The following is a 27,410-nucleotide window of genomic DNA, read 5'->3' on the forward strand; positions in this document are numbered from 1 at the left end:
GGGTCTCTCTGTCTCTTCCCCCTCACCAAGCCTTTCAATTTCTCTCTGTCCTATCCTGTAAAATAGAAAAATCAAACATTAAAAAGGAGGCACACCTGGTTAAGTGCACATAGTCCGGGGGTCAGGCGGTAGCGCAGCGGGTTAAGCGCAGGTGGCGCGAAGCGCAGGGACCGGCGTAAGGATCCCGGTTCGAGCCCCCGGCTCCCCACCTGCAGGGGAGTCGCTTCACGGGCGGTGAAGCAGGTCTGCAGGTGTCTGTCTTTCTCTCCCCCTCTCTGTCTTCCCCTCCTCTCTCCATTTCTCTCTGTCCTAGCCAACAACAATAATGATTACAACAAGAAGACAACAAGGGAAACAAAAAGGAAAATAGATAATAAAAAAATTCTTTTTTTTAAATTCACATCGTCCTAAGTGCAAGGACCTGTGCTAGGATCCAGGTTTCAGCTCCCGGCTCCCCACCTACAGGGAGAAGCCTCAGGAGTGGTGAAGCAGGTCTGCAGGTGTCTGTCTTTCTCTCCCCCTCTCTGTCTTCCCCTCCTCTCTCCATTTCTCTCTGTCCTGTCCAACAGTGATGACATCAACAACAACAATAATAACCACTACAAGGCTATGACAACAAGGGTAACAAAAGGGGAAACAAATGGCCTCCAGGAGCAGTGGATTCGTGGTGCAGGCACTGAACCCAGCAATAACCCTGGAGGCGAATCATCATCATCACCACCATCACCACCACCATCATCATCATCAAATAAATAAAAGAAAAAAATGGCCACCAGAAGCAGTGGATTCATCACGCAGGTGCTGAGCCCTAGCAGCGATTCTGGTGATGATGATGATAACAGTAAGTCAGTACAACTAAAAAAGAAAAGAAACAGCTAGAGGAGGGAGCCGGGCGGTAGCGCAGCGGGTTAAGCGCACGTGGCGCAAAGCGCAGGGACCGGCATAACCACCTGCAGGGGAGTCGCTTCCCAGGAGGTGAAGCAGGTCTGCAGGTGTCTGTCTTTCTCTCCCCCTCTCTGTCTTCCCCTCCTCTCTCCATTTCTCTCTGTCCTATACAACGACATCAATAACAATAACTATAACAATAAAACAACAAGGGCAACAAAAAGATAAATAAAATTTTTTTTTTGAAAAAAAGAAACAGCTAGAGGAGACACACCCCGGCCCTGCCCCACTGCCAGGGAGGTTCCTTGAAGGCTGTGTGGTCGCCTCCTGTGGTGCCAGGCAGGAGTCCAGGGTCTCACGTGAGTCAGGGGGACAGAGAGGGCGGCGGCCGGCCTGGTCCCCTCAGACTCTGAGGCAGAAAGCACAGACTCCCCAGGGCATCTGCCAGGCCCCGGCGACCCCAGGACAGCACAGGGAGTCTGCCACCCCGTCACCACCCCCGGGGCCTGCGGGAGGGGGCCCGGGTGGGGTTGGCTGAGGCTCTGGCAGGGATGGTCCCCAGCCAGGACCCTGGGCCGCCCTGAGAGGCTGGTCTCCGTTTCCCCACATAGAGAGCAAGTCCACTGGGGTCTCTGCTGGGCTCATCCGGGGGGCAGGAGGGGCATCACACCTTCCGGGGGAGGCGCCTTTGGGCTCTGTCTTCCCCTCCCCTCTCACCTTTTTTTTTTTAATTTATTTATTGGATAGAGATAGAGACATTGAAAGGCGAGGAAGAGACACAGAGAGACCCCTGCAGCCCTGCTCCCCCGCTCAGGAAGCTTCCCCCATGCAGGTGGGGACCGCGGGCTTGAACCCGCGTCCTGTTCACTGTCCCGTGAGCTCCTGTGCTCAGGCCGGTGTGCCACGACTCGGTCCCCGTCTTGTATTCATTTATGGATTGATTTACTTTTTGCCTCCAGGTTCATCACTGGGCCTCAGTGCCTGCACCCCGAGTCCACTGCTCCTGGAGGCCATTGTTCCTCTTTTATTGGGCAGGACAGAGAGAAATTGAAAGAGAGGGAGAGAGGGAGAGACAGAGCGGCCGGGTGGTGGCACACCTGGTTGAGCGCGCATGTTACAGTGCGGAAGGACCTGGGTTCAAGTCCCCGCTTCCCACCTGCAGGGGGCAAAGCTTCCTGAGCGGTGAAGCAGGGCTGCAGAGGTCTCTCTGTCTCTCTCCCTCTCTAGCTTCCCCTTCCTTCTCAATTTCTCGCTGTGTCTAGTCAATACATAAATAAAGGTGATTAAAAAAGGGGGGAGTAATCGGGCGGTAGCGCAGCAATTATGTGAACATGGCACAAACCCCTGAACCCCACCTGCAGGGGAGTCGCTTCCCAGGCGGTGAAGCAGGTCTGCAGGTGTCTGTCTTTCTCTCCCTCTCTCTGTCCCCTCTCTCCATTTCTCTCAGTCCTATCCAACAACGAAGACATCAGTAACTACAACAATAAAAGAACAAGGGCAACAAAAAGGAATAAATACATTTTTTTTAAAAAAAAAAAAGGGTGGAGGGTAGATAGCATAATGGTTATGCAAACATTCTCTCATGCCTGAGGCTCCAGAGTCCTTGGTTCAATCCCCCGCACCACCATAAGCCAGAGCTAAACAGTGTTCTGGTAAAAAAAAAAAAAAAAAAAAAAAAAGGTGGTGTGGTCCAGGAGGTGGTGCAGTGGATAAAGGTGGGCATCGGACTCTCAAGCATGAGGTCCTGAGTTCAGTCCCCGGCAGCACATGCACCAGAGTGACATCTGGTTCTTTCTCTCTCTCTCTCCTATCTTTCTCATTAATAAATAAATAAAATCTTTAAAAAAAAAAAAAAAGTGGTCCGGGAGGTGGCACAGTGGATAAAGCACTGGACTCTCAAGCATGAGGTCCTGAGTTTGATCCCCAGCAGCACATGGACCAGAGTGATGTCTGGTTCTTTCTTTTTTTTTTTTTTTAACTTTATTTATTTTTTGTTAGATAGAGACAGAGAGAAATTGAGGGTAAGGGATAATAGAGATGGAGAGAGACAGAGAGACCCCTGCAGCCCTGCTTCACCACTCGTGAAGCTTTCCCCTGCAGGTGGGGACCAGGGGCTTGAACCCGGTTCCTTGTGCACTGTAGTGTATGCGCTTAACCAGGTGCGCCACCACTTGGCCCCGTCAGGTTCTTTCTTGTTCTGTTCCTATCTTTCTCATAAATATAAATAAGATCTTTAAAAAAAAAATAGGGAGAGAGGGAGTCAGGGAGTCGGGCAGTAGAGCAGCGGGTTAAGTGCACGTGGCACAAAGCATAACGACCGGCGTAAGGATCCCGGTTCGAGCCCCCGGCTCCCCACCTGCAGGGGAGTCGCTTCCCAGGTGGTGAAGCAGGTCTGCAGGTGTCTGTCTTTCTCTCCTCCTCTCTGTCTGCCCCTCCTCTCTCCATTTCTCTCTGTCCTATCCAACAACAGCCACAACAACAACAATAATAATAACCACAACAATGATGGAGCAACAAGGGCAACAAAAGGGGAACAAATGGTCTCCAGGAGCCGTGGATTCGCGATGCAGCACTGAGCCGGCGATAACCCTGGGGGCAAAAAACAAAAATAGGAGCGAGAGATACCTGCAGCCCTGCTTCATCACTTGTATAGATTCCCCCTTGCAGGTGGGGCCTGAGCCTGGACCCTGGCACAGTGATGTAAGCGCTGAACCAGGTGCACCACTGCCTGGCTGTCCCTCATCATTATTTTTAAAGGTATTTTATTTATTTATATATTTATTTACTTATGAGGAGAGACAGTAGCTCTGGTCCTTGTGCTGCTGGGGATTGAACTAAGGACTTCCCACTTGAATGTCCAGTATTTTATCCACTGCAGTACTTCTCGAAGTCTCAGCAGTAATTCGAAATTTTTTAGAATATATATTTTTTAATTTATTTATTCATTTGTTTTTTTTTTCATTGTTGTAGTGATTATTGTTGTTGTTATTGATGTCGTCATTGTTGGATAGGACAGAGAGAAATGGAGGGAGGAGGGGAAGACAGACACCTGCAGACCTGCTTCACCGCCTGCAGGTGGGGAGCCGGGGGCTCGAACCGGGATCCTTAAGCTTGTCCCTGCGCTTTGCGCCACGTGCGCTTAACCCGCTGTGCTACCGCCCGACCCCCCCCTTTTTTTTATTAGTATATTTGTGGTCTGGCCGATGGCTCCTTATATAAAGCACAGGACTCTCACGCATGAGGTCCTGTGTTCTATCTGTGACAGTACACGTACCAAAGTGATGTCTGGTTCTTTCTCTTTCCTCTTATATTTCTCATTAAAAAATAACTAAAAGCTTTAAAAAAATATTTCTGGGGTTGGGTGGTGATGCACCTGGTTGAGTGCACATGTTACAATGCACAGGGACCCGGGTTCGAGCCCCCAATCCCCACCTGCAGGGGGGAAGCTTTGGGAGGGGTGAAGCAGGGCTACAGGTGTCTGTCTGTCTCTCTCTCTCTCTTCTGTCTCCCCCTTCCCTCTCCCATTTCTGGCTGTCTCTAGCTGATATAAAGATAATTTTAGCCCCCGGCTCCCCACCTGCAGGGGGTCGCTTCACAGGTGGTGGTTATCTTCCTATGAATCTGAAGAGCTAGGGCTCACTGTCCCAATGGCTGTTACCAGCCAACCCAGCAGCAGAGCCCTGTTGAAAAGAATGTGAGTGTTGGGGACCAATAAAACTTTATTGACACAAAGCAAGTCGGGGGGGGGGGGGGGGGGGCGGGCGGGGGCGGATTCCCCACTTAGCTCCCCTGAGCCTTCCTGGGGAGGACGGACACTGGGTCTTCTAGCCAGAAGCAGCTGCAGGAATCCTCAAGTTTCCCCTGTGTTCCTGGCCAGCCATGGAAACTTTCGGATGGATACCTGAGACTTTATTTTTTTTGTCCTTGTCCCTCCTCTGGGGGTCTTCCCAGAGTTAGGCAGGACTGGCCACACTAATCCTGGTGCAAAGGCTGAATCTTCTCTCCAGAACTCAGGAGGGGACAAGGACAGGAGAGGTCAGACAGCTTCTAGACTTTGGGGCAGCGTCCCCACCCCCATCTGCCTGGTCAGGCCTCGTAACTAAGATCCTGGGGCTATCTCTGCCTTTATTTCCCCCTGAAAACAAAAGAAAAGACAAAAACAAGCATAGCAGGCTAAGCACAGGTGGCGCAAAATGCCAAGGACCGGCCCCAGGATCCCGGTTTGAGCCCTTGGCCCCGGCTCCCCACCTGCAGGGGAGTCTCTTCACAGGCAGTGAAGCAGGTCTGCAGGTGTCTGTCTTTCTCTCCCCCTTGTAAAAGGCAGTAGCCTTGAAGTTCCCTTTTTTTTAATATTTATTTTATTTATTCCCCTTTGTTGCCCTTATTGTTTTATTGGTGTAGTTATTATTGTTGTTGTCGTTGTTGGATAGGACAGAGAGACATGGAGAGAGGAGGGGAAGACAGAGAGGGGGAGAGAAAGACAGACACCTGCAGACCTGCTTCACCGCCTGTGAAGCGACTCCCCTGCGGGTGGGGAGCCGGGGTTCGGACCGGGATCCTTATGCCGGTCCTTGTGCTTTGCGCCACCTGCGCTTCACCCGCTGCGCTACAGCCCGACTCCCTGAAGTTCCCTTTTTATGCAGAAGTTTTTAAGTTCCTTTTAGTATAAGTTGCTTGTAGTGTGAGATGGAAAATTCCTTGCCCCTTCCCCCTTGAAGAACAGGACCTAATCAGTAAGCCACCGGTTGTTTACCAAGACCCTGCAAACAGGCAGAGCTTATCAGGGCCTTTGCACTAGGAAATTATTTTCTAGGAAGGGGCAGCTGATGGTGGGGGGATGTGGTGACCCTACCTGGCCAGATTCTGTTGGTTGTGTGATTTTGCAATGTTTGAAACTATCCCGCGCTTTGCTTTGAATGGATCGTGCTTTTGCTAAGTTTGAAATGATTGGGTTTTGCGTTCTCTATAGCCTGTAATTGGATCTAGGCTGATAAGGTGATGTGTGCCCCCTCCCTGAGTGTAGTCTGAATTCCTATAAATTGTGTGGTTTGATCCTTGTTCAGGGTCGAGCTGGTAGACTGCTGTCAGTCACCACTCGGCCTGGATTCGAATCCGTGAATAAACATCTTTTGCTTCCTCGCAGTGGATGGTGGTTTGATTTTTGCTCGCTAACACCCCTCTCTGTCTTCCCCTCCTCTCTCCATTTCTCTCTGTCCTATCCAACAACATGACATCAATAATAACTACAACAATAAAACGACACGGGCAATAAAAGGGAATAAATATAAATAAAAAAAAGGGCGGAGGGTAGATAGCATAATGGTTATGCAAAGAGACTCACGCCTGAGGCTCCAACGTCCCAGGTTCAATCCCCCCGCACCACCATAAGCCAGAGCTGAGCAGTCCTCCGGTTAAAAAAAAAAGAAGAAAATAGAGATCATGCCTGGGGCCGGGTGGTAGCACACCTGGTTTGATTGCACATGTTACAGTGCACAAGGACCGGGTTCGAACCCCTGGTCCCCACCTGCAGGGGGAAAGCTTTGTGAGTGTTGGAGCAGGGCTGCAGGGGTCTCTCTCTGTCTCTCTCCCTCTACCCTCTCAATCTCCCTGTCTCTATCCATTTGTAAATAAATAGCATTTAGGGGGCCGGGCAATAGCGCAGCAGGTTAAGCGCACATGGTGCAGGGACTGGCATAAGGATCCCAGTTCGAGCCTCCGCCTCCCCACCTGCAGGGGGGTCGCTTCCCAGGCGGTGAAGCAGGTCTGCAGGTATCTGTCTTTCTCTCCCCCTCTCTGTCTTCCCCTCCTCTCTCCATTTCTCTCTGTCCTATCCAACAACAACTACAGCAATAGTAACAATAATAATAACAACGATGAACAACAAGGGCAACAAAAAGAGACGAAATAGCCTCCATGAGCAGTGGATTCATAGTGCAGGTACTGAGCCCCAGTGAGGCAAAATAATAATCAAAATAATAATCATCAAAATATTTTTAGGGCAGGGGTAGATAGCATAATGGTTATGCAAAAAAAATTATGGTCAATTAAAAAATATATTTTAAAAATATCCATGATATAAAAAGGGGAAAGAATGAAAGGTTAGGCCAGGCGGCAGCTCGGTGCCTAAAGTTCTATCCCTAAAACACAAGCTGGAGGCCGGCCCTGGGTTCCACTCCCAGCACTGCACGTGCCAGGGCCATTCACTGCTCCTGGCCCTCGTTGTTACGCCCAGAGGTTCGAGTCCCGACCTCACGCAAAGGAGACCAGCATCCCAGCAATAGCAAGAGCCTTGGTTAGCAAGCTCAAGCTCGGGCCGCCGACACCCTTCCACGTAAGGGGAGAGTCTGCGGCCCCGATGATCGCTGCTCGTCCCACCCGTTTATAGTCAGCACAGGGTGGGCACAGGTGGAAATATTGACACACAACAAGGAATAGTTGGTTTCGGGTTAATGGCTGTTCTCAATATTCGGGGCTTTTCTCTAACCTTCACACTCATTAATTGAGCTGGTGGACAAGCCTGGGTGAGGGAGAGAGGGAGAGAGGTGGGGGGGGGAGAGAGGGAGAGGGATGGGGGAGAGATTGAGAAGGCTAGTTTCCTGGACACCTGCTCTGCTCAGGCCTTGGAATAGAGGTAACAGCTCCTGGAGCCAGGAGACGGCCAACTAGGATACCAGGAGCTCTGGGCTTTGGCTCTGTGGCTGGGGAGAGCCAGGGGACTAGGGGACTCGGGCGGGGGCCAGAAATCGGGGGGCCAGGAGGCCATTGGGACCAGGGGACTAGGGTCTCAGGGGACCAGGGAGTCAAGGGACCAGAGGTCCAGAAGTCAGGGGACCAGGGGACTAGGTGTTAGGATATTGGGGGACCAGGCGTCAGGGGACCAGGGGAACATGGTCTCTACGGCCCTGGGGGCTAGGGTTAGGGACCAGGGGCTTAGGGGAGTTGGGGGGGGTCGGTGAGGGGCTAGGTGCTAGGGGGCTATTGGGGCAGGGGGCTTGGGGACTACGGGGCCAGGAACTAGGGAACCAGTGAGCCAACGGGTCTGGGGGACTAGGATGTCGGTTGGCTAGGGGGCTAGTGAGCCAGGGTCTAGAGAGCCAGGGGACCCTGGGTTTGGGGGTCCAGGGAACCAGGTGTCAATGGGCTAGAGGGCTTGGGAGCAAAGGGCCCTGGGGACCAATTGGCTGGGTTTCAGGCGACTAGGACAGCACAGGGCCAGGTGCCACTGGGCAGGCGGTCAGGGTAACGCTCGTCGTCGTCCTCATGCTGCCTCCCACCGCACTTTGGAGCCCTGCAGGAGCTCAGCTGTTACCACAAATGCCGTCTCTCGCCTGGCCTCGCGGCTTCCCTCACCCAGGACCCTGCGGAGACCGAGCTGGGTGGGCTCCCTGGAAGGCCCCTAGAGGACACCCTTCCCCGCCAGGGTCATGTCCCGGGTGTCTGCAGACAGAACCGTCAGCTGGAGTACAAGCCACACAGGCAGCCTCGGCCCAGTGAGCACCACAGCAGACTCTCAAGATGGGGCCCCGCGTTCCAGGCCCGGTGTCCAGGTGCCAGGGGGAAGCTCCGTCCCTGCTTCTTTTTGCTGGGAGTGGAACCTGGGACCTCAGAGCCTTGGACAGGAGAGTCTGTTTGCAGAACCACTGTGTTACCGCCACTGCCCAGATCTTAAATCTTAAATGTAAATCATTACAAGACAAGCTAGAGGGAGTCGGGGCAGTAGCATGCTGGGTTAAGTGCACTTGGTGCAAAGAGCAAGGATCCCAGTTCGAGCCCCCTGTAAAGAGACTCCCCTGCAGGTGGGGAGCCGGGGGCATTTCTTCTTTTTTTTTTTTTTTTTTAATTTTTTAACCAGGGCACTGTTGAGCTCCGGCTTATGGTGGTGAGGGGGATTGAACCTGAGACTTTGGAGCCTCAGGCTTGAGAGTCTGTTTGCATAAGCAATATGCTGTCTACCATCTGCCTTGGGGGCATTTATTCTTTTATGCAATTCATTCATCCAATCCATCCGTTTCATCCATCACTCATCTATCCATCCGTCCATCCGTCCATCCATCCATCCATCCATCCATCCATCCATCCATCCATCCATCCATCCATCCATCCATCCATCCATCCATCCATCCATCCATCCATCCATCCATCCGCACACCCATGCATCCATTCATCCCACTCATTTATTCGACTCATTCTTCCGGGGCCGGGACTCGAACCCGCCGCCGGGCCCGCTCCCCCAGGTCTTCCCAGGTCTGCGCTTCCGGCTTCAGAGGGCAGCCGAGGACGCGCGCGCCCCTTGCGCATGCGGCCTTCGCACCACGTGCGCGCTGACGTCAGGCGGGCGAGTCCACCGCGAGGCCGGCGGGGGGGTCTCGCGCGGCGCGGGGGGGAGGGGCGGCGTGCGTGCCCGGCGTCCTCACGTCGGCGTCCCCCGCGCGCCTGCGCCGTGTGGTCGCGTCCGCCCCTCGCGCCGTGTGCTCCCTCCCGCCGGCGGAGATGGCGGCGGCGCTGGCGGCCGCGGGCCTGTGAGCACAAAGCCGCCGGGCCCGCGCCGCCCCCGCCCCCGCGCGTCTAGCATGCGGCGCCGGCGACATGGGCGACAAGCTGGAGCTGCGGCTCAAGTCGCCCGTGGGCGCCGAGCCCGCCGTCTACCCCTGGCCGCTGCCGGTCTACGTGAGTGCCCCGCGCGAGCGGGACCCCGCGACCCCTGACCCCGAGTCCCCGGACCCCTGACCTCCGGGACCCCTGACCCCGGGACCCTGAGTCCCCTGGACCCCCGGGACCTCTGACCTCCGGGACCCCTGACCCCGGGACCCTGCATACCCTGGACCCCCGGGACCTCTGACCCCGGGACCCTGAGTCCCCTGGACCCCCGGGACCTCTGACCCCGGGACCCTGAGTCCCCGGGACCCCCGGGACCCCTGAGTGAGTCCCCGGGACCCCCGGGACGGGACCCCTGAGCCCCCGGGACCCCGACCCCCGAGACTGCTGACCCTCGGGACCCCCGCGCCCCCGGCAGCCTCCCGGCACAGCTCCCGCCGCCCCGCCGCCCCGCCCCCGGACCCCAGTGGCAGGAGAGCCCGCTGGTGCCGGCCGGCTGCGGGCGGGGGTCTCGGGCGGGTGCCGCACGGATGAGCCTCACTCGCCCGCCGCCCGCCCCGTTACGGTCCGGGGCTCCCGCTCCGCGCCGACCGCCCAGCTGGGGGGGGTCGAACCCGGGGCCGCGGGCGGGTCCGCGGAGGGTCCAGATGGGGTCGCGCCGCCCCGCCCCGCCCCGCCCGCCCCTCCCCGGGCGCCGAGCGAGCGAGCGAGCGAGCGCTGAGTCACGGCGGCTGGGCTGAGTCAGCACCGGCCCGGCTGGGGGCGGCGGGCGGCGCCTTCCGGAGCCGCGCCCGTGGGGGGGCTCCCGGTCGGCCTTCTGTCTGTCTGTCTGTCTGTCTGTCGGTCTCCGCCCGGGCCGCACACGTGGGACCCGCCGCCCTGGGCCACCGCGCTGGGCCTCCCCCGGTGCCACGGTGCCTCCCAGGGGGAGCCCGGGCTTGGCCGCAGCGGCGCCCCAGGTCTCCTGCCCTTCCGAAAAGTGACAGGTGCCGCCGGGAGGGCGCTTAGCTTAGCGCCGGGACCCGGGTTCGAGCCCCGCCCCCGCGCAACAGTAGCTCCCCGCCGACCCACCTGTCCTTCTGTCCTTCGCAGGACAAGCACCACGACGCCGCCCAGGAGATCATCGAGACCATCCGGTAGGGCCGGGCCGGCCGGGGCGGGCGCCTGGGGGAGGCGGGATGAGCGGCGGGGCTGCGGGAGCGGGGCTCGAACCCTGGGCCTCGGTGGAGCGAGCGGGCAGTGAGGCCCGCCCTGCGCCCGGCCCAGGTGGGTGTGTGAGGAGATCCCCGACCTCAAGCTGGCCATGGAGAACTACGTGCTGATCGACTACGACACTAAGAGGTCCGGGCGGGTGGGGGTGGGGGTGCGGGTGGGGGGCCTCCCTGCCTCTCCGGGAGCAGTGGGGCTCAGCCTCCGCCATCCCTGCGCCGCCGGTCCCTCCCAGCTTTGAGAGCATGCAGAGGCTCTGTGACAAGTACAACCGCGCCATCGACAGCATCCACCAGCTGGTAGGCCCCGCCGGGGTCCCCGAACCCGCACCTCCAGTCTGGTCCCCCCGAACCCGCCTTGGGCTCCGAACTCACTCCATCCCGGGTCCCTTGACCTGTCCCCGGGCCCCCTGACCCCTGCCATGTGAGCTTGCTGGGCCCCCTGCCCCGGCCCTCGACCCCCACCCTGTGAGCCCTCCGGCCCCTGACCCCTGCCCTGTGACCCGACCCCCACCCTGTGAGCCCTGCGGCCCCCTGACGCGCCCGCCCGCCCGCCCCGCCCCCAGTGGAAGGGCACCACGCAGCCGCTGAAGCTGAACACGCGGCCGTCCACCGGGCTGCTGCGCCACGTGCTGCAGCAGGTCTACAATCACTCGGTCACCGACCCCGAGAAGCTCAACAACTATGAGCCCTTCTCGCCCGAGGTCTACGGCGAGACCAGCTTCGACCTGGTGGCCCAGATGATCGACGAGATCAAGATGACCGAGGACGACCTCTTCGTGGACCTGGGCAGCGGTGGGCGGGGGCGGGGGCAGCGGGAAGGGCGGGCGGGCGGGCGGGCGGGCAGGTGGCAGCCGGCTGAGGCCTGGCTCCCCGCAGGTGTGGGCCAGGTGGTGCTGCAGGTGGCTGCAGCCACGAGCTGCAGGCATCACTACGGCGTGGAGAAGGCCGACATCCCTGCCAAGTACGCGGAGGTGAGCGAGGCAGGCGGCCAGGGGTGGGGGACGGGGGCAGGGGACGGACGGCAGCCCTCCCCACTCTGACCATGAACTCCCCCCAGACCATGGACTCTGAGTTCAGGAAGTGGATGAAGTGGTACGGAAAGAGACACGCGGAGTACACGGTGAGGCCCAGCGGGAGGGCGGAGCCTGGGTGCTGTGCAGGGTGCTGAGAGAGGAGAGACCCCACGGCCCTGCCCACCCTCCATGGGCTCCCTGGGTGCTGTGCAGGGTGCTGAGAGAGGAGAGACCCCACAGCCCTGCCCACCCTCCATGGGCTCCCTGGGTGCTGTGCCTGGTGCTGAGAGAGGAGACACCCCACAGCCCTGTCCACCCTCCATGGGGCTCCCTGGGTGCTGTGCCTGGTGCTGAGGAGGAGAGACCCCACAGCCCTGCCCACCCTCCATGGGCTCCCTGGGTGCTGTGCCTGGTGCTGAGAGAGGAGACACCCCACAGCCCTGCCCACCCTCCATGGGCTCCCTGGGTGCTGTGCAGGGTGCTGAGAGAGGAGAGACCCCACAGCCCTGCCCACCCTCCATGGGCTCCCTGGGTGCTGTGCCTGGTGCTGAGAGAGGAGAGACCCCACGGCCCTGCCCACCCTCCATGGGGCTCCCTGGTGCTGTGCCTGGTGCTGAGAGAGGAGACACCCCACAGCCCTGCCCATCCTCCATGGGCTCCCTGGGTGCTGTGCAGGGTGCTGAGAGAGGAGAGACCCCACAGCCCTGCCCACCCTCCATGGGCTCCCTGGGTGCTGTGCAGGGTGCTGAGAGAGGAGAGACCCCACAGCCCTGCCCACCCTCCATGGGCTCCCTGGGTGCTGTGCCTGGTGCTGAGAGAGGAGACACCCCACAGCCCTGTCCACCCTCCATGGGGCTCCCTGGGTGCTGTGCCTGGTGCTGAGGAGGAGAGACCCCACAGCCCTGCCCACCCTCCATGGGCTCCCTGGGTGCTGTGCCTGGTGCTGAGAGAGGAGAGACCCCACAGCCCTGCCCACCCTCCATGGGCTCCCTGGGTGCTGTGCCTGGTGCTGAGAGAGGAGACACCCCACAGCCCTGCCCACCCTCCATGGGCTCCCTGGGTGCTGTGCAGGGTGCTGAGAGAGGAGAGACCCCACAGCCCTGCCCACCCTCCATGGGCTCCCTGGGTGCTGTGCCTGGTGCTGAGAGAGGAGAGACCCCACAGCCCTGTCCACCCTCCATGGGGCTCCCTGGGTGCTGTGCCTGGTGCTGAGAGAGGAGAGACGCCACAGCCCTGCCCACCCTCCATGGGGCTCCCTGGGTGCTGTGCCTGGTGCTGAGAGAGGAGAGACCCCACAGCCCTGTCTCCTACCTGACCTGTCTGTCCTGGGTCTCCATCTTGTCTCTCTTACCCTGGTGCTGTGTCCTTTGGAGCTGGCCCAGCTGTGGTCCCGGAGTTCCTAGTAGCTTCTGGCCGTCGGGGTGCCGGTCCTACCCGTGTGGATCATGGTGGCCGCTGGCACCCACAGCCAGTGCCACCCCGTCCCTGGGACCATGGGTGGGGGCTGCGCCTGACGGCCTGTCTGCTTCCCCGCCAGTTGGAAAGAGGGGACTTTCTCTCTGAGGAGTGGCGGGAACGCATCGCAAACACAAGGTGCGGGGCTGCGATACAGGGCTGGGGGGGGCGGGCGGAGGGGCGATGGTGTTGGGACCCCGAGCCGACGACGCCCCCCTCACAGCGTCATCTTCGTGAACAACTTTGCGTTCGGCCCTGAAGTGGACCACCAGCTGAAGGAACGCTTTGCGAACATGAAGGAAGGTGGGTGCCCATTCTCGCCCCCCGCCCTTGGTGACCCCTGCCCTCCTGCCCCCCCTTGGTGACCTCCTGCCCCCCCGCCCTTAGTGACCCCCTACTCTCCTGCCCCCCCTTGGTGATCCCCTACCCTCCTGTCCCCCCCCTTGGTGACTCTCTACCCTCTTGCTCCCCCCTTGGTGACACTCCCCCCTGCAGGCGGCAGGATCGTGTCCTCCAAGCCTTTTGCGCCCCTCAACTTCAGGATCAACAGCCGGAATCTGAGTGGTGAGTGCTCGGTGGGGGGGGGGGGTCCCCAGTCCCGGCCTCGGCTGACCTCTCGGCCCCCCAGACATCGGCACCATCATGCGTGTGGTGGAGCTGACCCCGCTGAAGGGCTCCGTGTCCTGGACGGGCAAGCCGGTGTCCTACTACCTGCACACCATCGACCGCACCATAGTGAGTGCTCCCCGCCCCCTCCCGCCCGGGTCCTACCGGGCAGCCGCTCACCACCCCTCTGCCTTTGCCTTTCCGCCGGCAGCTTGAAAACTATTTTTCGAGCCTGAAAAACCCCAAACTCAGGGTGAGTGCCTGTTCTCTGGGGCAGGGTGGGGCGGCCCTCCGTGCACTGGGGGGCGGGCTGGCCACCCCATCCTGGCAGAACCCCTCCCCAGGGCAGCTCAAACCCAGGGGGGAGGCCGGGCGGGGCCCTGGGGACCTGGGGGACACTGGTGGGCGCCCACAGGAGGAGCAGGAGGTGGCCCGGCGCCGGCAACAGCGGGAGAGCAAGAGCGCGACCCCCACGCCCACCAAGGGCCCTGAGGGCAAGCCCCCTGCGCCTCTGGACCCCCCCGTGGTGAGCGGGAGTGGCTGCCTGTGCTTCCGGGGCGGGCGGGCGGGCCGGGGGAGGGCACAGGGCACCTCACCAACCTCACCGCCCCCAGGACTCGGGTGCGGAGGAGGACAAGCCGGCAGCCGCGGGGAAGAAGCCGTCCCCGTCCAAGGCTAAGAAGAAACTCAATAAGAAGGGCCGCAAGCTGGTGGGCCGCAGGCGGGGCCGCCCCAAGAAGGCTGGCGCCTCCAACCCTGAGCGCAGGCCCCGCAGGCCCACCCCCGCGCCCCTGCCCGCGCCGCAGGCTCCCCCGGATGCGCCCGGCCCACAGGGTAAGCAGAGCCGCCCGCCACCCAGAGGGGCTGGGGTGGGCCGGGTGTCCTGTCGGGCGGCCTGCTGACCCCCTCTCCCCTCAGACGCCGCCGGCCCCCCCCAGAGCCCCTTCTACCCGCCTCCCCCGGCCCTGCCGAGGCCGCCGGCTGAACAGCTGCTGCGCGCGCCCACCCCGCCCGCCCTGCAGAAGCTGCTCGGTGAGCCGGTCAGCCGGGGTGCGGGGTGCGGGTGGGCAGTATGCGGGCACTGTGCGGGGTGCTGACGGACGTGCCTGCAGAGTCCTTCAAGGTGCAGTACCTGCAGTTCCTGGCCTACACCAAGACGCCGCAGTACAAGGCCAACCTGCAGCAGCTGCTGGACCAGGAGAAGGTGCGGGCGGGTGGGCGGGCGGGCGGCGGGCAGAGCAAGGGGGTGGTGCCCACCTCCCCTCACCCCCACTCCCCCAGGAGAAGAACGTCCGCTTGCTGGGGGCGGCGCAGCAGTTGGCCGGGCACTGCCAGGCCCAGAAGGACGACATCCGCCGGCTGTTCCAGCAGAAGCTGGATGAGGTGGGTGTGGGGGTGCGGGGCGGGGCTGGCGCAGGTAGTGTGGGGCCGCTCACGTGGGTCTGTCGGTTTCTGTGCCGCAGCTGGGCGTGAAGGCGCTGACCTACGGGGACCTGATCCAGGCGCAGAAAGAGATCTCGGCCCACAACATGCAGCTGCGCGAGCAGACGGAGCAGCTGGAGAGAGACACGCGGGCGCTGAGGGGCCACAGCCTGCGGCTGGTGAGGGCAGAGGGGCACAGCCTGTGGCTGGTGAGGGGGCCTGGGAGGGGTGCTCGTGTTCCTAGCTGACCGCAATGGAAACCCGCACTGCTTCCTGCCCCTCATGACCCGAGCGCCCTGGGCTGGGCGCACCCCCGGTGCCCAGCCTGGTGCCCAGCCCATCTCAGCCCCGCCCGCCCCCAGCTGCGAGCGCGCTGTGAGGAACTGCGCCTGGACTGGGCCACCCTGTCCCTGGAGCAGCTGCTGGAGGAGAAGCGGGCGCTGCGGAGCCAGATCTCGGAGAAGCAGAGACACTGCTTGGAGCTGCAGGTGGGCGGGCGGAGGCAGGGTGGGCCGGTGCGGGGCGGACATTGGGCGAAGGCTGACACGCCCAGTCCCCCAGATCAGCATCGTGGAGCTGGAGAAGAGCCAGCGTCGCCGGGAGCTCCTGCAGCTCAAGTCGGCGGGACCCCCCGAGGACGGGCTGGGGGCCTCCCGCGGGCCCGGGCCGGGCCGGGACCCCGAGGCGGAGCAGGACTGCCCCAAGCCGCTGCCCGCGCCCCAGGGCCTGAGCCCCGAGCCCCCCGCCCCGACCGCCCGTGTCCCCGTGCCCGCCAGGCAGACGCCCCCCGTGCCCACCGAGGGGGAAGCAGGGCCCTGCGCCCCTGCGCACGGCAGGCGGGGGGAGCGGCCGGACTACTCGCGCCTGTCCCCCGCCAAGCTGGCCCTGCGGCGACACCTCAGCCTGGATCCCCGGCCCGGCCCCGGGGACGCCCACCCGCGGTGAGGGGGCAGGCGGGGTGGTGGGTGCGAGCGGGTCTTCAGCTGGGGGGATGGGTCTGACGGGCCGCCCCTTCCAGCCCCGAGCTCGCCAGGGAGAACGGGCCGCCCGGCCCCGCGCTGCCCAACGGCCTGAGGCTGAGCCCGCAGGAGGCCCGGCCGGCCTCACCCCCGGAGAAGACCAGTGAGAAGGTGAGGCTGGGGCGGGGGGCTGGGATGCCCGGGATGTCGTGGGCCGGGACCCCACCACGCCACCGCCTGTGTCTGCAGGGCCCGCGAGAGCGCACGTTCTGCGGGGAGGCCATCACCAGCCTCCCGGTCCGCATCCCGTTGAGCACCGTGCAGCCCAGTAAGCTGCCCGTCAGCATCCCCCTGGCCAGCGTGGTGCTGCCCAGCCGCGCCGAGAAGGTGGGGAGGGGAGGGGAGTGGGCACGGGGCGGGGCCTGGAGGGAGGGGAGTGGGCGCGGGGCAGGACCTCTGGGGAGCCGCTGACCCTGACCCCGCCCCTGCACAGCGGAACACCCCCAGCCCCGGGCTGCAGACGCGAGACTCGGCGCTGGACAGGCCGTCGGGGGGCAGGAGCCTGGCGGGTGCCACTCCAGGTAAGGCCTGTCTTCTCCGACCGGAGCAGGGGCCGGGAGGGGACCCGCAGCCTCCCCTGACACAGCCTGCACCCCCCCACCCCCCGCCTCCGCAGGCTTATACACGGGCGTGGCCACCATTGGTGGGGTGCTTGCGGGCAGCCCGGCCTCCCTGGTGTCCGCGGAGCCGGCCGGCGCCGACGAGGGCCCGGGCGGACTGTTCTGTGCCCTGGGGTCCCGCAGTTCGACCCCGCAGCACCCTGCGCTCCCGGCCCGGCCGCACGCCCCCACCTCGCCCGCACCCGTGCCGCTGCCGTGTGCCAGCCCCAGGCCGGGGCTGGGCGCCACCGTCCCCGAGGCCGGCAGGGGGGATCCGCCCGCCGAGCTGCCCGGCTTCTCGGACGTGGAGGGCGAGGCCCGGCGCCGCGTGGTCCTCTCTCTGTGCGCCCGGCAGTCCCCGTCCAGCAAGCACAGCCCCCTGCCCGGCACCCGCGGGGAAGCCCCGGACGGCCGCAAGCGGGGGCGCAGGAAGCGGACAGGGACCCCCGCGCCGGGCACCGGCCTGTCCCCTAAGCGCCGGGCCCTCCCTGCCATGGCCGGGCTCTTCATGCAACCCACGGGGTCCCCGCTCAACCTCAACTCCATGGTGAGCTCCGAGGCGGGGGCTGGGGGCCGGGGCAGGGGCCCAAGGAGTCCCCGAGCTGACGGAGTCTCCCAGGTGAGCACCATCAACCAGCCCCTGGAGATCACGGCCATCTCGTCCCCCGACACGCCTCTGCGGGGCTCGCCCGGGCCTCCCGCCGACCTGGACCAGCCCCCCGTCCTCAAGAAGGAGCGGCCGCTGGGCCCCCCCAACGGGGCACAGTACTCCCCCCTCACTTCCGAGGACGAGGATGACCCCGGCTCCGACGAGGACACGGGCAGCGCCAGGTGGGCGTGCGGGGCTGCGCGTGGGAGCCGGCCCCCATGGGGTGACCCTGACCACCGCCCTCCGCCCCCAGGATCGAGCGCAAGATTGCCACCATCTCCCTGGAGAGCAAGTCCCCCCCAAAGAGCCTGGAGAACGGTGAGGCCCCGAAACTCCCCACCTCGCACCCTGCACGGACCCCCGCCCGCCGCACCCTCGGCCCTCACCCCCCCCTCCCCCAGGGCTGGGTCTGCTGGCCAGGAAGCCCCCGTCCTCGGTGGAGCCGGTCAACAGCAGCAAGTGGAAGTCCACCTTCTCGCCCATCTCTGACCCGGGCCTGGGCAAGGCGGCCGACAGTCCACTGCAGGCGGCTGGGCTCTTCTCCTTGCGGCCCGTAGACGAGCTGGGTGCCGCCCCCCCACGAAAGGCTTTTGCAGGGGCCCCAGGCGGCGGGGGGCTGAGCCCCGGTGGGGGCGCGGCCGGCTTCCCGTTCGCGGGCGGGCTGGCCGGCGAGCTGGGGCTACACGGCCTGGACGGCGCCCCTGGCCCGGCGGCCTTCCCTGTGGCCCGCGCCAAGGAGGCGGGCGGCGCCCCCAAGGCCGAGCCCAAGGCCGCGCACAATCTTTTCATCTCCTCAGCCGCGCCCCCCTCGGGGCTGCTGGGTGGCCCCGGGGCCTCGTCCGCGACCACCTCCCGCCCCTTCCTGGGCGCCTTCGCGCCCGGCCCCCAGCTGCTGGGCCCCATGGCACTGCCCGCCGGCCTGGGCCCCTCCGTGCTGCAGTCGCTGTTCAGCCCCATGCCTGCCGCCGCCCGGCTCTCCGGCTCCCACACCATGGGCGGCTTCTCCGGCGTGGCCGGCGGCACCGTGGGAGGTAGGTCTCTGGCCTTCTCGGTGGGGGATGAAGGGACAGGAGGGGTGGGCTGGGGTGGGGCACCGGCAGCCACACGTGGGGTCCACGGGCCAGACCTCCCCCCTCTCCGTCTGGGGTCCTGCACGTGGCATCCCGTCCCCGGCCGACAGTGGGTGTGGGGGTTGATCGGGGCCACCCCGGCCGAGCGCTGAGGACGGATGACCCTGAGCGCCTGGGCCTCGGAGCCTGTGCACCCTACCAGGCTGTGCCCCCATGGCACACCGCTCCAGGGTTGGGCTGGCACTTGGGCCCCCCAGTCCCCTGAAGCCCCTCTTGTTGCAGGTGCCCTTGCTCAGCCCTTCAGAGTGGGCCATGGCAGGGGGCAGGGGCCGTCCAGGTGTCTCACCGAGACGGGCGCCCCACGCCCTCCGACACCCACCTGTCCCTGCAGGGCCCCGGCCTCGAGGCTGACCCTGAGCCCCCGCCAAGGGCCTCGCGCCCTGCAGGGCCCACGTGAGCTGGTGCTTAGCCGCCAGGCATGGCCGGGTCGACAGCGGGGCAGGCTCCTGAGTCCACCTCTGCCTGCCCGCGCTGAAGTTGAGTCCAGCCTGCTCCCCACCCGCAGGTAACTAGGATCCTACCTCAGCCACTGCCCGCCCGCCCGCCCGCCCACCCACCCCGCAAGGCTGCGCCGAGGAGCCGAGGACCCAGGCCGGGCGCTACTGTGAAGCGAGGTCGATGCCGCCCGCCCTGCAGCCGCAGCTGGTGCTCCTGCTGGTGCTGATGCCCGCCCGCCCGCCCGCCCGCCCGTCCCGGGACAGGGCCCAGGGCCCAGGCTGAGGCTGGGAGGACACACGTGGTGCTGGAGGCGCCGCCCTCGGGCGCGGGCGGGTGGTCGCCGAGATCTCAGGTGCTGCCCTGGGGCGGAGCAGACAGATGGTGCTGGGCGAGCAGCCCCTCGGCTTCGGTGCTGGTGCTGCTGTGGACCGGACCAGACCGGACCGGACAGGGCACCTCTATGAATTGTGATTATTTATGGCTCGTGCCCGCGCCCGTGCCGTCTAATAAACCGTCTCCACCACCGCAGTGCTCAGGTTCGCGGGTTTGGGGGTTTGGGTTTGCGGCGGCAGCACAGGCAGACTTGCAGAGCTGTGGGGTCTATTAGGCCGCTGACAGGGGGCCACCCGCGCCGCCCACCCACAGGCACGGCCCGGGAAGGCGAGCAAGGGTCAGTCAGGCCTTGATGGCGCTCAGCTGAAAGCGGGCCTCCTCCGAGATCCCCAGCTGCTCCAGGGGGTCCTGTGGACGGTGGGGGACCCCGTTAGAGGACCCTGGCCGGGACTGGGGAGACCCGAGGGCTGAGACCCTGAGCCCGCACACACGCACCTTCCCCGTCATCTTGAGGATCTCGTCCCTGTAGAAGACCAGGCTCCGGCGCATGACCTCGTAGCTGGGGGGTGGGGGGGTGGGAGGTGCTCAGCACGGTACCCCCAGGCCCCTCCCGCCCCCCCCCCCCCCCCCCCGCCCTCGCCCGGCCTCCGCCTGCCCGGCCGCACCTGGCTCTCCGAAGCGCCCCGGTCCACTCCAGGCACTGGCGCTCGCTGTCACACTGGAACACGTACTTCCGGTCCATGTCCTCCACGAAGCCTGCGGGGGTAGGGGGGGCGTCTGTGGGCAAGGTTGGGGCGCACCGGGGACCCACGGCGGGGGTGGGGGTGGGGAACGACACTCACTGAGGGAGAAGCTGCAGGCCTCCTCCTGGGACACAACGCAGCGCTCCAGCAGCAGGGCGCCCACGGGCTGCGGAAGGACACAGGGCGCGGTCTGGCCAGTGGGCGGGGGAGACAGGCATGGGGCCGGGGTGGGGGAGAACAGCAGTATGGATCGGGGTTCAGGGGGAACCACAGCACGGAGTCGGGGTGCAGGGGGGCCACAGCGCGGAGTCGGGGTGCAGGGGGGACACAGCGCGGAGTCGGGGTGCAGGGGGGACACAGCGCGGGGTCGGGGTGCAGGGGGCCACAGCGCGGAGTCGGGGTGCAGGGGGGACACAGCGCGGGGTCGGGGTGGTGCAGGGGGCCACAGCGCGGGGTCGGGGTGGTGCAGGGGGGCCACAGCGCGGGGTCGGGGTGCAGGGGGCCACAGCGCGGGGTCGGGGTGCAGGGGGCCACAGCGCGGGGTCGGGGTGCAGGGGGCCACAGCGCGGGGTCGGGGTGCAGGGGGGACACAGCACAGAGTCGGGGTGCAGGGGGCCACAGCGCGGGGTCGGGGTGCAGGGGGCCACAGCGCGGGGTCGGGGTGCAGGGGGGCCACAGCACGGAGTCGGGGTGCAGGGGGCCACAGCGCGGAGTCGGGGTGCAGGGGGGACACAGCGCGGGGTCGGGGTGGTGCAGGGGGCCACAGCGCGGGGTCGGGGTGCAGGGGGGCCACAGCACGGAGTCGGGGTGCAGGGGGCCACAGCGCGGGGTCGGGGTGCAGGGGGGACACAGCACAGAGTCGGGGTGCAGGGGGCCACAGCGCGGGGTCGGGGTGCAGGGGGCCACAGCGCGGGGTCGGGGTGCAGGGGGCCACAGCGCGGGGTCGGGGTGCAGGGGGGCCACAGCGCGGAGTCGGGGTGCAGGGGGCCACAGCGCGGGGTCGGGGTGGTGCAGGGGGGCCACAGCGCGGAGTCGGGGTGCAGGGGGCCACAGCGCGGGGTCGGGGTGCAGGGGGGCCACAGCGCGGAGTCGGGGTGCAGGGGGGCCACAGCGCGGGGTCGGGGTGCAGGGGGCCACAGCGCGGGGTCGGGGTGCAGGGGCCACAGCAGGGGGTCGGGGTGCAGGGGGGCCACAGCGCGGAGTCGGGGTGCAGGGGGCCACAGCGGGGGGTCGGGGTGGTGCAGGGGGGCCACAGCGCGGGGTCGGGGTGGTGCAGGGGGGCCACAGCGCGGGGTCGGGGTGCAGGGGGCCACAGCACAGAGTCGGGGTGCAGGGGGCCACAGCGCGGGGTCGGGGTGCAGGGGGCCACAGCGCGGGGTCGGGGTGCAGGGGGGACACAGCACGGAGTCGGGGTGCAGGGGGCCACAGCGCGGAGTAGGGGTGCAGGGGGGACACAGCGCGGGGTCGGGGTGGTGCAGGGGGCCACAGCGCGGGGTCGGGGTGCAGGGGGGCCACAGCACGGAGTCGGGGTGCAGGGGGCCACAGCGCGGGGTCGGGGTGCAGGGGGGACACAGCACAGAGTCGGGGTGCAGGGGGCCACAGCGCGGGGTCGGGGTGCAGGGGGCCACAGCGCGGGGTCGGGGTGCAGGGGGCCACAGCGCGGGGTCGGGGTGCAGGGGGGACACAGCACAGAGTCGGGGTGCAGGGGGCCACAGCGCGGGGTCGGGGTGCAGGGGGCCACAGCGCGGGGTCGGGGTGCAGGGGGGACACAGCACAGAGTCGGGGTGCAGGGGGGACACAGCACAGAGTCGGGGTGCAGGGGGCCACAGCGCGGGGTCGGGGTGCAGGGGCCACAGCAGGGGGTCGGGGTGCAGGGGGGCCACAGCGCGGAGTCGGGGTGCAGGGGGCCACAGCGGGGGGTCGGGGTGGTGCAGGGGGGCCACAGCGCGGGGTCGGGGTGCAGGGGGCCACAGCGCGGGGTCGGGGTGCAGGGGGGCCACAGCGCGGAGTCGGGGTGCAGGGGGCCACAGCGCGGGGTCGGGGTGGTGCAGGGGGGCCACAGCGCGGAGTCGGGGTGCAGGGGGCCACAGCGCGGGGTCGGGGTGGTGCAGGGGGGCCACAGCGCGGGGTCGGGGTGCAGGGGGCCACAGCGCGGGGTCGGGGTGCAGGGGGCCACAGCGCGGGGTCGGGGTGCAGGGGGGACACAGCACAGAGTCGGGGTGCAGGGGGCCACAGCGCGGGGTCGGGGTGCAGGGGGCCACAGCGCGGGGTCGGGGTGCAGGGGGGACACAGCACAGAGTCGGGGTGCAGGGGGGACACAGCACAGAGTCGGGGTGCAGGGGGCCACAGCGTGGGGTCGGGGTGGTGCAGGGGGGCCACAGCGCGGAGTCGGGGTGCAGGGGGCCACAGCGCGGGGTCGGGGTGCAGGGGGGCCACAGCGCGGGGTCGGGGTGCAGGGGGGCCACAGCGCGGGGTCGGGGTGCAGGGGCCACAGCAGGGGGTCGGGGTGCAGGGGGCCACAGCGCGGGGTCGGGGTGCAGGGGGCCACAGCATGGGGTCGGGGTGCAGGGGGCCACAGCGCGGGGTCGGGGTGCAGGGGGGACACAGCACAGAGTCGGGGTGCAGGGGGCCACAGCGCGGGGTCGGGGTGCAGGGGGCCACAGCGCGGGGTCGGGGTGGTGCAGGGGGGCCACAGCGCGGAGTCGGGGTGCAGGGGGGACACAGCACAGAGTCGGGGTGCAGGGGGCCACAGCGCGGGGTCGGGGTGCAGGGGGGACACAGCACAGAGTCGGGGTGCAGGGGGCCACAGCGCGGGGTCGGGGTGCAGGGGGCCACAGCGCGGGGTCGGGGTGGTGCAGGGGGGCCACAGCGCGGAGTCGGGGTGCAGGGGGGCCACAGCGCGGGGTCGGGGTGCAGGGGGGACACAGCACAGAGTCGGGGTGCAGGGGGCCACAGCGCGGGGTCGGGGTGCAGGGGGGCCACAGCGCGGGGTCGCGTGCTCGTGCAGAGTCGCCAGGCGCGCGCCCACCTCGGCCTCGTCCGTCCGGAAGTAGAAGAGGAAGTTGGCCACCAGCTTCAGCAGCCGCCGCTTGAGCACTGCGGGCAGAGCGCGCGCTCTTGGGGGCCGCCCGCCCCGCCCCGCCCCGCCCCCTCCCCCTCCCCCTCCCCGGCGGCCTCCCGCCCCGCCCGCTCACCGCTGCCCTTCTTGGGGCCGCGCATGCCCAGCTCTGCCGCCAGCTCGGCCGGCTGCCGGGACAGCGCCCGCAGCTCCTTCTCGTTGTAGCGCATGGCGCCCACCCGGCCGCCCACCCGCTCGCTCGACCGCGCGCGCGGCCGCCGCCGCCGCCGCCGCCGCCGCCGTGCCCTCCCGGCCGCCGCCGTGCCCTCCCGGCCGCCGTCGCCCCGCCGCGCCGCCAAGGTCGCGGGCTTCCGGGGCCACTGCGCCTGCGCGCCCCCCGGCCCCGCGCCGCGACGTCACGTGCCCGCTCGGGGTCCCGGCGGCTCCGGGGTCAGAGGGGGGCCTGGGTCGTCGTCGTGGCGACGCGAGCACTACCGGGGGCGGGTGGGCGCGGTCGACTGCCCCGCCTCGGCCCTCTCTTGGGGGAGCCCCCAGTGACGCCACGCAGCGAGCCCGCCGCCGCCCGCCCTGCGCGAGATGTGTCCCGCGGGGAAGCGAGGGCTCGCGAGGAGCTCGGCGCGCACGCGCACTTCGGCATCCTCGGCCCCTCCGGTCCGCGGGGCTTCGGTCGCCTCGCGCATGCGCACACGGCGGTCCCGCCCACGGGCGGCCGGAAGTGCCTCGCGGGTTTCCGCTTGCGCGTGCGCAGAGCCCCGTGGCGGCGACGGCAGGCGCGGTGTAGGCGACGCGGCGTCGGTGCAGGTGCGGGGACGAGGCGGGCCGGAGGGTGCGCGGGGGGCCGCTCCCGTTGCCGCTCCCCCGCCGTACGGGGTCTCTCGGGGGCGGGGCCGCCGTGGGGTCAGAGGTCGCGGGACGGCCGGAACCGTTAGGGCGGCGGGTTCGCGCCCCCGGGCCCGCTCGCGTGCGGGCGGCTGTGCCGGAGCACGTTCGGGAGGCGGGGCGGAGCGGCGGCGAGAGGAGGGAGGGCGAGGGACGCAGCGTGGGAAGGAGCCCCGGGTGCCGCACCCGCAGGCGGAAGCTTCCCGCGCGGGGCTGGGGGGCTCGGGGCCCCGGGGTGGAAGCCCGGGACGGGCGGCGGAGACCCCGGCCCACTCTGGGACCCCCGCCCGCAGGCGCAGACCGCGGTGACCCCCGGCGACCCCCGGCGACCCCCGACCCGTCTTCGCGGCGACCCCCCCCCCGGCCCCGCCATGGATTTCCAGCACCGGCCGGGCGGCAAGACGGGCAGCGGCGGCGTGGCCTCGGCCTCCGAGAGCAACCGGGACCGGCGGGAGCGGCTCCGCCAGCTGGCCCTGGAGACCATCGACATCAACAAGGTGCGGGGCGGGGCGGGGCGGCGCGCGGGGCGGGCGGGAGTGCGGGCGGGCGGCGCGGGGCCTGACGCCGGTGCCCCGCAGGACCCCTACTTCATGAAGAACCACCTGGGCTCCTACGAGTGCAAGCTGTGCCTCACGCTGCACAACAACGAGGTGCGGCCGCGTGCCGGCTGTCTGTCCCCCCTGTCTGTCTGTCTGTCCCCCGCCTGCTGTCTGTCCCCCCAGTGTTGTCTGTCTGTCTCCCCGTGTGCTGTCTGACCCCCGTGGTGTGCTGTCTGCCCCCCATGTGCTGTCTTTCTGTCCCCCCATGTCCTATCTGTCCCCCCGTGTGCTGTCTGTCTCCCCGTCTGCTGTCTGTCTGTCCCCCACGTGCTATCTGTTCCCCACGTGCTGTCTGTCTGTCTCCCCGTGTCTGTCAGTCCCCTGTGTGTGTTGCCACCCCACTGACGTGCCGGCCCCGCAGGGCAGCTACCTGGCCCACACGCAGGGCAAGAAGCACCAGACCAACCTGTGAGTGTCCCCGGGCGGGCGGGCGGGCGGGTGCGGGTGGGGCCCGGTGGCCGTGGGCTGCCCTGAGCGCGTCCCCCGCCCGCAGAGCCCGCAGAGCCGCCAAGGAGGCCAAGGAGGCGCCTGCCCAGCCCGCGCCCGAGAAGGTGAAGGTGGAGGTGAAGAAGTTCGTCAAGATCGGCCGTCCGGGCTACAAGGGTGCGGCTCCAGGCTGGGCGGGCGGGGAGGGGAGGGGAGGGGCCCGGCCTGAGCCACCCTGACCCCCGTGTCGTGTCCCCCGTGTCCCGTGCAGTGACCAAGCAGAGGGACGCCGACACGGGCCAGCAGAGCCTGCTCTTCCAGGTGAGCGGCGGGCGGGAGGGGCATCTGGGGGCGCTACCACACTCCCCCCACCACCCTCCCCTCCCCTCGCCCCCAGATCGACTACCCAGAGGTGGCTGAGGGCATCACCCCGCGGCACCGCTTCATGTCGGCCTACGAGCAGCGCATCGAGCCCCCCGACCGGCGCTGGCAGTACCTGCTGATGGCGGCCGAGCCCTACGAGACCATCGCCTTCAAGGTGGGGCCTGGGGCCGGGGCTCTGGGGGGGGGGGGGGCGGGGGGGGGGGCGGCGGTCCTCAAAGTGGATCCTGTGCAGGTGCCCAGCAGGGAGATCGACAAGGCGGACGGCAAATTCTGGACCCACTGGAACCGCGAGACCAAGCAGGTAGGGCCGCCGCCCCGCCCGTGTCGTCCCCCCACCCTCCGTCCCTCGTCGTGTCCCCCACCCACTCACGCTGGCCCCCCAGTTCTTTCTCCAGTTCCACTTCAAGATGGAGAAGCCACCGGCACCCCCGAGTCTGCCCGCCGGGCCCCCGGGCGTGAAGCGGCCCCCCCCTCCGCTGATGAACGGCCTGCCCCCCAGGCCCCCCCTGCCCGAGGCGCTGCCCCCACCCCCGCCCGGCGGGCTGCCCCTGCCCCCCATGCCGCCCGCCGGGCCCGCCCCCTCGGGCCCCCCGGGCCCACCCCAGCTGCCGCCCCCCGCCCCCGGGGTTCACCCACCCGCCCCTGGGGTGCACCCCCCAACTCCCGTGGTCCACCCCCCTGCTGCCGGGGTGCACCCGCCCGCTCCCGGGGTCCATCCCGCAGCGCCGGGTGTCCACCCTCCACCGGCCGCCGGGGTCCATCCTCAGGCCCCCGGGGTCCACCCCCCCGCTGCTGGGGTGCACCCGCCCGCACCCGGGGTCCACCCCGCCGCCCCGGGGGTCCACCCCCCAGCCCCAGGGGTGCACCCCCCAGCCCCGGGGATGCATCCCCCTCCCCCCGGGGTCCACCCGGCCGCCCCGGGCATCCACCCGCAGCCTCCAGGGGTGCACCCGCCCGCCCCTGGGGTGCACCCGATGCTGAGGCCCCCCATGCCTTCCGAGGGCCCCGGGGGGCTCCCTCCTCCTCCACCTGCCAACTGAAGGCCCATCCCCCCATCCTGCTCCCCTGTAGCTCCAGAACCACAATAAAGTCTCGGCTGGTCGGACCCGACGTCGTGTGCGTCTGGGGGCGGGGTGGGGGCGGCCTTGGGCATCTCCTGACCCAGGACAGAGGCCGGCTCTCTGCTCCTCTCCGCACCTGCGGGGGAGCCAAGGCCGCCGCCCAGTGGGAACAGAGCCCCATTCAGGGCTGGGAGACTCAAGGCCACGGGACCCCCAACCTTATAAGCCGCCTCGCCTGCGGTCCTTCTGGCCACCTGGGCCCTGCCGACCCCATGCTGCTCCTGGCCCTGCTGCTGGGGGCCCTGCCGGGGGGCTCTGCCTCTCTGCACCCTGAGCCCCCACATCTGCCACTGCTGGCCGGCCTGGGGGAGCCTGCAGGGGAGCCCCCAACCAGGTGCGTGTGGACTGGGGGTCGCTGGGGCAGGGGAGGGGCGCAGGGGTCACATGGGCCGGGGCTCCAGGTGGCAGCAGTTCTCAGGCCGGCCTGCCCCCCCCTCCCTTAGAGCGTCGGGACAGGTGCGGGCATGGGAGCCCCCACCAGGTGGGTCTGGGACTTGGGCCTCGCGGAGCCTGCGGGCAAGGGACCCCTGACCTCCGCAGCAGGGGAGACACCCTGGGCGCTCGCTCCTCGCTGACCCCCACCCCACCCCCACCCCGCAGCCTGGGGGACCCCGTCCTGGACGCACTCGCTCGCCTGGTGCGCGCCCTGCGGCCCCCCGAGGCCTCCCCGCCCGGCCCTGCACTGGACCCCGCCTTCCTGGCCGCCCTCCCAGGGGCCCCCCTCGACCTTTCGGACCCCTTGGTGCTGGAGCAGCTGCTGGACTCTGACGAGGACCCGCTGCTGATGCTGCAGCCGCCGCACCGCGGGGCCTCAGAGGACTCAA

General features: G+C 67.0%; 4 protein-coding genes across 7 annotated transcripts in view; 2 read left to right on the plus strand and 2 right to left on the minus strand.

The window, feature by feature from the left end:
• The window catches only part of TIMM13 (translocase of inner mitochondrial membrane 13), a 71,670-nt gene that overhangs the window by 6,181 nt on the left and 38,079 nt on the right, over positions 1 to 27,410 (minus strand). Inside the window, exon 4 of one of the 2 annotated variants that reach the window (XM_060182068.1) lies at positions 24,070 to 24,084. The exons of the other annotated variant lie outside the window; for it this stretch is intronic. The gene's annotated coding sequence lies outside the window, so the exon portion shown is untranslated. Of the gene's footprint in view, positions 1 to 24,069; positions 24,085 to 27,410 lie in introns of those variants that run through there. 2 annotated transcript variants of the gene reach the window in all.
• Positions 9,347 to 19,548, plus strand: DOT1L (DOT1 like histone lysine methyltransferase). 2 transcript variants are annotated; one of them, XM_060181919.1, is made up of 28 exons: positions 9,347 to 9,552; positions 10,573 to 10,616; positions 10,747 to 10,821; positions 10,925 to 10,988; positions 11,255 to 11,483; positions 11,568 to 11,662; positions 11,749 to 11,811; positions 13,242 to 13,297; positions 13,383 to 13,462; positions 13,655 to 13,723; positions 13,788 to 13,894; positions 13,977 to 14,018; positions 14,181 to 14,291; positions 14,380 to 14,599; positions 14,684 to 14,797; positions 14,878 to 14,969; positions 15,047 to 15,148; positions 15,229 to 15,366; positions 15,550 to 15,675; positions 15,749 to 16,128; positions 16,206 to 16,317; positions 16,396 to 16,533; positions 16,640 to 16,727; positions 16,823 to 17,352; positions 17,425 to 17,636; positions 17,708 to 17,772; positions 17,856 to 18,485; positions 19,090 to 19,548. In XM_060181919.1, the coding sequence occupies exons 1-28, from the start codon at positions 9,472 to 9,474 to the stop codon at positions 19,095 to 19,097; spliced, it is 4,071 nt and encodes a 1,356-aa protein (XP_060037902.1). In that variant the 5' UTR covers positions 9,347 to 9,471; the 3' UTR covers positions 19,098 to 19,548. The 2 variants fall into 2 exon arrangements, with proteins under 2 accessions (XP_060037902.1, XP_060037901.1); XM_060181918.1 differs by lacking the exon at positions 19,090 to 19,548 and adding an exon at positions 18,971 to 18,996.
• On the minus strand, positions 19,606 to 23,488 carry PLEKHJ1 (pleckstrin homology domain containing J1). 2 transcript variants are annotated; one of them, XM_060182062.1, is made up of 6 exons: positions 23,293 to 23,488; positions 23,127 to 23,194; positions 20,198 to 20,288; positions 20,021 to 20,111; positions 19,851 to 19,914; positions 19,606 to 19,763 (listed from the first exon to the last, which is right to left on the minus strand). In XM_060182062.1, exons 1-6 carry the CDS (start codon positions 23,384 to 23,386, stop codon positions 19,698 to 19,700), a joined length of 474 nt encoding a protein of 157 aa, XP_060038045.1. In that variant the 5' UTR covers positions 23,387 to 23,488; the 3' UTR covers positions 19,606 to 19,697. The 2 variants fall into 2 exon arrangements, with proteins under 2 accessions (XP_060038045.1, XP_060038046.1); XM_060182063.1 differs by having other exon boundaries at positions 20,198 to 20,264; positions 23,293 to 23,481.
• SF3A2 (splicing factor 3a subunit 2) lies at positions 23,638 to 26,567 on the plus strand. Its single transcript, XM_060182009.1, has 9 exons — positions 23,638 to 23,978; positions 24,350 to 24,553; positions 24,635 to 24,706; positions 25,017 to 25,063; positions 25,149 to 25,258; positions 25,353 to 25,402; positions 25,479 to 25,619; positions 25,698 to 25,766; positions 25,849 to 26,567. Exons 1-9 carry the CDS (start codon positions 23,754 to 23,756, stop codon positions 26,503 to 26,505), a joined length of 1,575 nt encoding a protein of 524 aa, XP_060037992.1. The 5' UTR covers positions 23,638 to 23,753; the 3' UTR covers positions 26,506 to 26,567.

This window comes from Erinaceus europaeus, chromosome 23, assembly GCF_950295315.1.
Source record: "Erinaceus europaeus chromosome 23, mEriEur2.1, whole genome shotgun sequence".
NCBI lineage: Eukaryota > Metazoa > Chordata > Mammalia > Eulipotyphla > Erinaceidae > Erinaceus > Erinaceus europaeus.